Below are 10,561 nucleotides of genomic sequence, written 5' to 3'. Positions count from 1 at the left end.
AGTTGGGGTAGGACCTCACAGTCTTAATTCAGTCCGGCAAGCATGAAAAGATGGGACCACAGATGAAGGGAACGGGGTCGCGTCTCCAATGACAAAGAGTCACTGCTGCAAGCCATCTAATCCCCGGAACACAGCAGTGGGCCTTTGGGGAAACAAGGGTTTACTGGGTAGGGGGATTAAAACGTTTGTGTAAAAATCTTAAACGGTGCAAGAGATAAAAAATTCGAATTCCCTGTCCTAAATACAAGTTTTATGGTAGGCAAAGACATATATAATTCTTACAATTGAGCAGCAGTAATACGGCTGCGAGTAGGACTCTCGTACCCAGCCCGCTATCTGCATTCTTGAGGTATACTTAATATTAACTGCTTTCCATAAACAAAAGGTGCAATCTGGAAGTCGGAGCTAAACCCGACGCCGCTGCGCGAAGCACTGGGTCTGTAAGGGGCCGATGTGATCCTGCACACACTTGAACACAGGACGGGGAGCCGATGCAGAGGGGAGGTCAGGAGCCCGAGACAGCTGCAAGCCCTAAGACAGACATAGTTACCTAAAAATAGGCTAATAAAGGCGCGTAGGACAGCCTGAGTCTGCGCGACCAGCCCGCGCGCGCCTGCGCACTGCTGGCCGCGCCTGTGCCCTCCCGGGCGAAAGGCAAATCACGCCTAGGCACTGCTGAACCCAAGGGGTCCGCGGGTGGACTCCGCGGGCGGGCGCCTGGGGTCCGGAGCATTGTGGGAAAGCGATGCTGAGGCCACGTGACACGCCCCCACTTATCAGCGCGCAGACCGCACTTTTGCTGTCGGCTTCAAACAAACTACCTAGCGGGGTCGGGCGGCTCCGGCCCGCCCCTCGGCCGGGGTCGCGCCCGTAGGGGTGGGGGGCCAGGGGGCGGGGCGATGCGGCGGAGTGACAGCTCGCCGTGCCTATTCGGGGGCAAGGGCTGGGGCGCTGGCGCGCGCGGTGGGCCTAGACAGCCAATGGAGGCTGGGGGCGGCCCGGCTGGCGGGGAGGCGCGGGGGGAGAGGGGGCGGGCTCCAATCCGGTTCCATCCGGTTCTCCCACCGCCCCCGCGACGGGTCGCAGCAGTTCGTGTGGTGGTGGCAGCGGCGGCTTGGCAGTGCGGCTCCTCGGTGACAGATCCGACGACGCACGCGTCTCCCACCCCGCGCCGCCACGATGCCCAAGAGGAAGGTGAGCGCGGCGGGGCCTCGGCGCCCGCAGGGTTCGGGTCTGAGGGGCTCTGGAACCTTCGCGGGGTGCGGGCGGCTGGGCGTGACGTCACGCGGCCGCATTGTTCTCCGCTGTGCTTTCTCCTGCAGGTTAGCGCGGATGGAGCGGCCAAGGCGGAGGTGAGTGCGGGCCTCGGGTGGGCCGGGCGTATCGGGGCGGGCGGTGGGGTACCGCTCACATGCGCTGCTCACCCCGTCTTTCTCTCCGCAGCCCAAGCGCCGCTCCGCGAGGCTCTCGGCCGTAAGTACCACGCTCGGGCCGGGCCGGGGCGGGAGCGAGCGGGTCGGGCCCAGCTCGCCCGCTCAGCGCCTCACATCCCCTTCTTTTATTAATTTATCTCTTGCCAGAAGCCCGCCCCTGCCAAGGTGGACGCGAAGCCGAAAAAGGCCGCGGGAAAGGTAGGTTTCGAAAGGCCAGGCAGGCCGCTTAGTTGAGGTTGTTCTAAGTGTTGAGGAGGTTTCTGGAAGGTGGGTGGGGGCGGCATGTAGTCCGTTCGGTCATCCGCAGCGACATGGCCTTTGCAGACGACCTGAGTTCAGTTCCCAGCACCCACAGGACAGCTCAGAAACATCCGTCCCTCCAGTTCCCAGAGGATCCGTGCCCCTTTCTGATTCCCAGCAGCAGGCACACGGTGCACATACGTACTGCCAAACACAAAAACTCAAAAGCCTGTATGAGCCGAAGATGACTCACTGGTTAAGAATGCACAATGCTCTTAGAGAGGGACCTGAGTCTCTTGAGTGACAACTCCAAGGGATAAGAGGATCTGATAACCTCTTCTGGCTTCAGCAGGCGCAGCCCGAGCATGCACAGACGCATAAGTATGCACATTGTTTAAAATTAAAGTTTCCCCCGCCCAGGACGTTTTATGGAGCAGAGTAAAAATGGAACTGTTTTCCCGGTAGTTGGTGTTTTACTTTAAATGTTTGTGGGTATTTTGCCGGTGTGTGTGTGTAGGTGCATTTTGGAGGCCAAAAGAGGACTTAGAGTTAACAGTTTGGAGCTGCCAAGTGAGTGCTGGGAATTGAACCTGGATCCTCTCGGAGAGCAGCTGAGTACTTAGCTTAGCCAGGGAACCGTCTATCTCTCAAGTCCTAGTTTGTGATCTTTTCAAATACAGCTTCAAGGAATGGTGGTAATGTGGACTAGACTTTCTTGGGCTAGAGCAGGGCAGCAATCCTGACATGAACACTGCCTGAGGGTCTAAGGAGTGTCTGTACATTTCTGTCCCCCGTCTCTTCTGTATGTATAAACTTGGGCATTTGTACCTATTTCCCTCTAATGTTTTTGTTTATATTTTGAGCTGCTTATAAAGTTTAAGATAAGAGCAGTTTGGGCTTGACTTAAGTAGGTTTGCTGCAGCAGTTAACCATTTTCTTCTTTTGGGGGGATGAGTAGGTAAGTGTTTTGCCTTTCCTTTTGCCTGCCTTCCAGTCCCTCTTACCTAATGGGGTGACATTGCATGCATCCTGACACCTGGCCACCATGCTTAAGAAACAGACTTGCTTTGGCTTTCCCAAAGAAAAACTTGGGAGAAGGGCTTCATTTTTATATCTCCGCTAAACTTTTATGCTGAGTTTCTTTAATTACCCAACTAGTAGTATGCGCTTGTGTCACTCTTTTTTTTTTTTTTCTTTTTTTTTTTTTTTGGTTTTTCGAGACAGGGTTTCTCTGTGTAGTCCTGGCTGTCCTGGAACTCACTCTGTAGACCAGGCTGGCCTCGAACTCAGAAATCCGCCTGCCTCTGCCTCCCAAGTGCTGGGATTAAAGGCGTGCGCCACCACGCCCGGCCTGTGTCACTCTTTAGAAGTAAACATTTCAAAGGCTTAATCATACATATAGCTTACAGGTATCTTATGTAAACATATTTGGGAAGGTGGGCTTTCATGTGTGGCCCTAACTAGCCTCGAACTCAAGAGAGCTTTGCCTCTTTTGCATTAGTGCTGGAATTAAAAGTGCACCATCACACAGGGCTCAGGCATTTTATGCTTTTTTGCTGGTTCAGGGATCATACCCAACTGGGCACCTGGCAATAATGGATACTACACACACACACATATATACATACATACATTGTTACACTGTGGTTTCCTTGTTTATCCTGGGACCCTTTAAGGTGTGAACTCACCAGTACCCATAGGGAGTTTGGCTTTTATTGCATTTATTGGGAGTGCTTTTATGCCACAGCCTGTGCAGATCAGAACTGTTCATACTCACTTTCATGTACATGTGGAGAACTCTGGTCTTAGGCTTGATGTTTAAGTTATGTCCTCAGCCTGGCGGTGGTGGCACACGCCTTTAATCCCAGCATTTGGGAGGCAGAGGCAGGCGGATTTCTGTGTTCGAGGCCAGCCTGGTCTACAGAGTGAGTTCCAGGACAGCCAGGGCTACACAGAGAAACCCTGTCTCAAAAACCAAAAAAAAAAAACCCAAAAGTTATGTCCTCATGATAATAGTATCTGTGCCTTCCAGATTCTTTAAGCACCCAAATAAAAATAACTCAAAAATTGATTTTTGTAGTTATCAAGCAAGGAAGAAGCTATGGCAGATAGCATGACTTACAGGAAGGTGCATGAAGGCAATGGCCTTCCATGTGTGTGTACAAGTCTTGTCAGGACAATGGTTGTTGTGTGGCAACTAGATCATTCATGCTTAAAAGAATTTGGGGACCGGTAGGGTTACAAGCCTTTGCATTAATCTCTCGTGTGTGGTGATGGTGCTGTGGAGAACTGCAGCGCAGGCTTAAGGTTTAATCCCAGGTAATGACAAGACTTAGAAGTCCTCAGCATACATTGTGTCCTTGTTGGATCTCAAGTTGTCTAATATGAAGGCTGTGTGAGGTGTCAAGATATCCGCCAAGTTTATAAAATGTCTCTTCTCTTGTTTTAGGATAAAGCATCAGACAAAAAAGTGCAGATAAAAGGGAAGAGGGGAGCGAAGGGCAAACAGGCTGACGTGGCTGACCAGCAAACCACAGAGCTGCCTGCAGAAAATGGAGAGACGGAAAACCAGGTCAGAAGCGTGCGCAGGCGGGCACTGATTCTGCGCAGCAGATGTTAAATTGGCTCTTTCGTGTAGCAGATTAAGTTTTTATGGGAACTTTTCTGTACAGTTCTCCATGAATAGGCAGCACAGTAATGAACTATGTTTTATTTGAACTTGTACAAATTAGTGAGAGTAAATAAGAGATTTACCTGTGTCAATTTCATCTGCAATAGGATGTAGAACTCACGGAGGTTTTCACTCGTGTCTTTGTAAGGCTGTGTGGGAACAGGTGAGCTGGTCTATAGTCAGCTTGCTGTGGTCTCTGAGGCTGCTCTCATGCTAGGATCCTAGTTTGTATATTCTGGGTGCATAGATTATTAATTATTCCAGTTATGACAAAAGTAACAGTTTTGTCTGAAAGTAGTTGGTAGTTTAGGGCTGAGTGATAACTTGGTTTGGAAAAATAACAATGATTTCTGTGTTTTTTGTTTTTGTTTTCAAGACAGGATTTCTCTATGTAGCCCCTGGCTGAGTTAGAACTTGCTCTGTAGCCCAGGCTGGCCTCAAACTCTGCCTGCCTCTGCCTCCCAAATGCTGGGATTAAAGGCTCAAAAGTGTGGTGATGGAGAGCTGGCTCAGACATTAAGAGCATTGGCTGCTCTTGCATGGTTCAATTCACAGCACCCACATGGCAGCTGACTCACAACTGTGGAACTCCCAGTTCCAGGGAATCAATACCCTTTAAACAGACATTTGAGCAAAACACCAATGCACATAAAAGTGTAGTACAAGGTTGAAACGGTCTTGCTTCAGCCTTCCAGGTGGGAGCCACCATGCTTGGCAACAGCTAGCTTTTGTTAAGCCTAGCATTCTTACTTCTTAACCCTTTATTATATAGGTTTGTGGTAGGATCTCTGCTGAACCAAGCTCACCTGGGACTGGGTGCCGAGGAACTCTAGTTAACCTGTGTGTATGGCAGCCAGCTTTACCCTCTGAGCTAGCCCTCCAGCCTGAAGAATATTGTAGTGGTTTTTGGTGTGATCTTGCTGTTGGCCTAGAACTAGCTCTGTAGCCCAGGCTATCCTTGAACTCTCAGACACTTGGTAGATTAGGAAAACTTTTTTCAGCCGGGCACTTGGGAGGCAGAGGCAGGAGGATCTCTGAGTTGGAGGCCAGCCTGGTCTACAGAGTGAGTTCCAGGACAGCCAGGGCTACACAGAGAAACCCTGTCTCGAAAAAACGAAAAAGAGAGGGAGGGAGAGCGGAAAGAAAGAAGAGAAGAGAAAAGAAAACTTGCTTCAACTGATCAACATTGTGTGTACTGTGTAAACTGGCAGATGACCAAAAAGAAGCACAGGCATTTTGAAATGAGTGACAATAAGGCTGGGCTGTACTAGGCTTGAAATAAGGCAGTCTGAGTGGCCAAGGCTTCACACTGCTCTCTCTGTGCGCAGTTGCCACCTTGATTGCAGGTGTTAAAAGAGTGTGTGTTTTGGCAAGTACAGAATATGAATAAAGCAACCATATTAAGAAATAGGATGGTGGGGAGGGCGTGGTGGCGCACGCCTTTGATCCCAGCACTCAGGAGGCAGAGGCAGGCGGATTTCTGAGTTGGAGGCCAGCCAGGGCTACACAGAGAAACCCTGTCTCGAAAAACCAAAAAAAAAAAAAAAAGGAGAGAGAGAAATAGGATGGCTAAGCATGGTGGCACACACTTTAATCCCTGCACTCTCCAGGGAGAGGAAGGTACATCTTTGTGACTTTGGGGCCATCCTGGTCTACATGGTGATTTCCAAGACCCTGTCTCGGAAGGAAGGAGGGGTGGGGATTAGAAGCGCACCATTCCGTAACAGTGTGCTTGATGTTTGCTTTGTCTATGGTTTGCAGAGTCCCGCCTCTGAAGAAGAGAAAGAAGCTAAGTCCGACTAAGCATCCATCACGTCTGTCAGTGGTCCCGCCTCCCTTCTTGTACAATCCAGAGGAATATTTTTATCAACTATTTTGTAAATGCGAGTTTTTTAGTAGCTCTAGAAACATTTTTAAAAGGTGAGGGGATCCCACCTCATCCCATTTTTTAAGTGTAAATGGTTTTTTTAAGAGGTTAAATCATTTGCTGGTTGTTTATTTTTTGGTACAACCAGAAAATAGCAGGATACTGAATCAGGAGAGGCTGTGACTGTCTCGGGGGTCACCATAACATTCCGTAGATGGGGCTAGTTTTATATCCTATAATACAAAGCATACTAAATGGCAATTTGGCGTCTCAGTCGTGCATTTGTGTCTGGAATATTTTCAGTTCTATCTGGTCCCGTGTTTCTAGTAGAACCATTTTGTAAGAAAGCCAGTCCTTGGCCCTTGCCCTGTCAGAACTGTGATGTCTGTGGTCATGGCAGTCCATTTTCCTAACAGTTGTGATAATGTGCTGTGAAAGATGGAAATCCTGAGTCTGTTCTGTGTGTGGCGTAACATTGTGAATTGGTGGAACTGAGGAATACAGGCATTTGGCTGTTAAGAGAGGTCTTAGGGGAACTTGCCGAGTTTGAGGCTGGAACATCACTGGAATAAGTTCAAAGAAAAACAGTATGTAGCTCTTCATTTGTGCACATGAACACAATGTGACTTCAGAGTTTGGGTACGTGAACACAGTATATGGCTCTTTTTGGGTACGTGAATAAGAATTGGAATGTCTGTACTCTGCTCCTCAACCAATAAAATCTGTTGTGAAAGAGTATTTGGAAATGCCTGATTAATTTTCTGATAAACTTTGGTTTATTGAGTTTTGCTTTTTTCTTTCTGTGTGGCCCTCACTGTTGCTCTATAGACCAGTCTGGACTTAACTCAAGGATCCTCCTGACTCTGTCTTGGATGCTGAAATTAAAAGCACATGCTGTTGGGCAGAAGAACAGCTCAGAGGTTAAGAGCACTGGTTGCTCTTTCAGAGGTCTTGAGTTCAGTTCCCAGCTGCTACATGGTGACTCGAAACCATGTGTGGTGCGATCTGGTGGCCTCCTCTGACATGCAGGTGTACATACAGATAGAGCACATAAATAAAAGTGTCATGGATGGTGTCTCTGGTTTTTGAGAGGTTTACATAGTTCATTTGTGATAATGACTCTTGGAGTTGACTTAGCACTTGGGTTTACAACTGTGCACTGCGTCTGGCTTCTACTTCCATGTGTGTTGCTGGTGACTTGCGCTGCAAGAACCTGGGACTTGGTAAGGTTATCTATAAGCTGGGTCTTTGTAACAGTGCAAGCCCCTACTTGACAGATGGAGACAGTTTCATGAACCAAGCTTGCTTTGTAGCCATGAGTGACCTTGAATTGATTTTCTTGCTTTACATGCTGAGGTCATAGGTTTGCACCACCAGGCCTGGTTAATGTTCTGGGTGCATCCTAGGGGAAATGTTAGATATGTGTCCCTGGGAAGAACTTGGTGTTTTCCCAGCATTTGGAGTCTATCCCCCAACACCACTGAATGAAGGGGGAAAAGTTCCCTAACCAATCCCAATTGCACAGACTTGTTGTCCTGGCTACCATGGGGGTTGAGACAGAAGGATACCTTCAGTTTGTAGATGTGCTTTTTGGCTAGACTGGCTGATGAGGGAATTTGGGGATCTGAACCTCACCTCCCACTTGAGCTGTTCTGGAACTCACTGTGTAACCCATGCTGGCCTCATTGACCAGTCTGTGCCTCTCAAGTGCTAAGATTAAAGATTTATACCATCTTGCCCTTGAAGCTGTTTATTTTGGGAAGGGCAGGGGGAGTCAGACAGGTTGTAGCCCTGGCTATCCTGGAACTTAACTAGATCAGGCTGGCCTCCCAGAGATCTGCCTGCCCCTGCCTTTCCTGGAAGCTTTTTAAAATGTTGCCCTTTAGGGCTGGAGAGATGGCTCAAACAATGACCTGTTTGGCACTTGGTACTCCTGGAGAGCATTCTATTTGGTTTAGGGGATGATTTATGCCCTCTGAGCTGCACAGGCACTAGTACACATTACATATAGGCAAATTTTTAAATTGCTCTTAGAGAAAAGTATGGCCATGTCGCAAAGCAGTACAGCATAAGGAAGTCCTGTGTGTACCAGTCAGTTCCAGCAGCCATGAGAACCACCAAACCTGTCAGGTGTAGTGATGTGTACATTTATCCCAGCACCCAGGAGGACTGCAGATGAGGCTAGCCCAGTGAGTCATGGACACATGTGTGTGCATGTGGTTAAGTATCTGTGGAGGCAAAAATGAGGAACAAATTTTTATATTGTAAAAAACGTTTACCTTTGGAGTGAATATTTTGTCAATGTTAAATATAGAGTCAATTTAGCAAGCCTCTATCATTATTGATGTTTTTTAATTACTTTAAACCAGGTGTGGTAGCATAAACTTGTGGTCCCAGCGCTTGGATAATAAAGAGAAACTGCAACTAAACAAGGCCTGTAGTGTAGAAGAATCTATGCTTAGCATCACATACCACCTTCCATGTGTGGTTCCAAAGAAGTCTCTGTTGAGAAAGAGTGAGTGTTGGTGATGCTGAGGGTCTGGAGATGTAGGTGTAGGAACGACAGACAAAAGCACTGATGGGTGGGGTATGTCCCTTCTCCGTCTCCTACACGAAACTGCAGCTGAGTGTGGCCCACTGGGAAGGGACGTGAAGGAGTCAGAACTTCACAGAAATGGGTTGTGAGGTGGCGATGCTTAAGGGGCAGTGTCGTAGCTTGTGTTGGCTGATAAGTGACAAGCTGGGGAACTCTAGGTCTCTGGTGGCTTTCCCCTTGATACGTATGTCTTGTCAAGAGTCTTTGAAATAGAACGATTGCTTTAGCAACATGAGTGGAACATTGGAATGGACAGCTCTTTTTTGTTTGTTTTTTGTTTTTTAGTGGACAGCTCTTGTTCCCGATGCTGACTATCTTGTCTGAAGACAGCTGCTGTTAGGTCCTTGTGGTGACTGAGATTGAATGAGGTTGGGCCCCATATGCTCATATGTTTGAATGCTTCCCCAGTTGAAGGAATTGTTTGCGATGGACTAGGAGGTGGCCTTGGAGGAGGCAAGTCCCTGGGGACAAACTTTGAAAAGCCCAGGCAGTTGTTCCCAGTTTAGCTCCTCTTGCAGAAGACCTGGGTTCAGCTCCCAGTGCCCATGTAGTGGCCACAACCATGTGTAACTCCAGCTCCAGGGGGTCGGAAACTTCTTTTGGACTCTAGGTACCTGGCATGCACATAGTACACACATGCACACATGAAGGCGAAATCCTAAAACAATTTCTAAATGTGCAAGCTTGTTGGCACCCTTGGCTCCAGTGGAGGTTTCTCTAAAAGAATGTGCTTACAGCCTTAACTGCTCTGCGTGGCTTTTCACTCTCCTCTACCTCTTCCTTATCTGACAGCAATGCGAACTACAAAATAAGCTCAGTAAACTGAATTGAATGGATCTATATGACAAAGTGGCCTCAGTAGCTACTGAGGTAAGCCCTACTTGGGTGAAGGAGTCCTGTCATCCCATGGCTAGGTCTTAGTATCTTAGTCATCATCAAAAACAAGCAGCTTACAAAGAAAATACACCATGGCTAGAGTCTTTGATATACAAGGTATGAGTAAAAGCCAACAGCTTTGAAAACAGTCACTACTCAGGCATCTTTCTATCTAAAAATGTTTAGAACATTAGTGCTCTTGCAAATGGCCTGGGTTCAGTTCCCAGCGCCTGATGAGGAAACCATCTGTAACCTCTGTTCCAAGGATCGCAAGCTTGTTGCGCATACATGGAGCACTACACACATGCAGGCAACAGCACAGTGATAAGTGAAAAATGAACACTAAAAAGAAAAATGTAAATTCCAGGAGTCCCAGGAACATTGGAAAGTTGGTTGTAGTATTCTCTTGAAATCAAAAACAGCTATCACCTCTCACCACTGTGACAAAAAGCCTGGCAGCAGGGACCTACAGGCACAAGAACTTACAGGTGCAGGGACTTACAGGCTCAGAGACTTAGAGGCTTAGGGACTTACAGCCACAGGGACTTAGAGGCTTAGGGACTTACAGCCACAGGGACTTAAAGGTGCAAGGACTTAAAGACACAGGGACTTACACTCATAGGGACTTCCTCCAGCTCACAGCCAGAGGAAGGGTTAGTCAGTCCATCATGAGGAGGAGGGCATGGCAACTGCAAGGACAGGACCTAGGAGTGCAGCTCGTTGGCTGCATGATCATAAGCAAGAGAGTTTGTGTTGAAAATAAGGCTATAGCCCTCACAAATCTTCCAAACCTCCTCAAATGGCCTTCCTTACCAGCTCAGGACCTACTGTTCAAATGCATAGGCCTATGGGAACATTTCAGATTCAAGGTTTAACAC

At 48.0% G+C, this 10,561-nt stretch overlaps 1 protein-coding gene across 1 annotated transcript; it reads left to right on the top strand.

The window, feature by feature from the left end:
* Positions 1–1,019: 1,019 nt before the first annotated feature.
* On the top strand, positions 1,020–6,957 carry Hmgn1 (high mobility group nucleosome binding domain 1). The gene is made up of 6 exons (XM_085832136.1): positions 1,020–1,194; positions 1,323–1,352; positions 1,444–1,473; positions 1,581–1,631; positions 4,123–4,245; positions 6,106–6,957. Exons 1-6 carry the CDS (start codon positions 1,180–1,182, stop codon positions 6,145–6,147), a joined length of 291 nt encoding a protein of 96 aa, XP_085688262.1. The 5' UTR covers positions 1,020–1,179; the 3' UTR covers positions 6,148–6,957.
* Positions 6,958–10,561: the final 3,604 nt, after the last annotated feature.

Source organism: Mus caroli, unplaced genomic scaffold, assembly GCF_978045245.1.
Source record: "Mus caroli unplaced genomic scaffold, Mus_caroli_1 scaffold_17, whole genome shotgun sequence".
Classification (NCBI taxonomy): domain Eukaryota; kingdom Metazoa; phylum Chordata; class Mammalia; order Rodentia; family Muridae; genus Mus; species Mus caroli.
Note: the sequence above shows the minus strand (reverse complement) of the source record. Positions and strands in the feature narration are given on the sequence as shown.

Coding starts and splice junctions, on each gene's coding strand:
- Hmgn1 (XM_085832136.1), top strand. Junction 1,474..1,580: donor GCTCCGCGAGGCTCTCGGCC/GTAAGTACCACG, acceptor ATCTCTTGCCAG/AAGCCCGCCCCTGCCAAGGT. Junction 1,632..4,122: donor CGAAAAAGGCCGCGGGAAAG/GTAGGTTTCGAA, acceptor CTCTTGTTTTAG/GATAAAGCATCAGACAAAAA.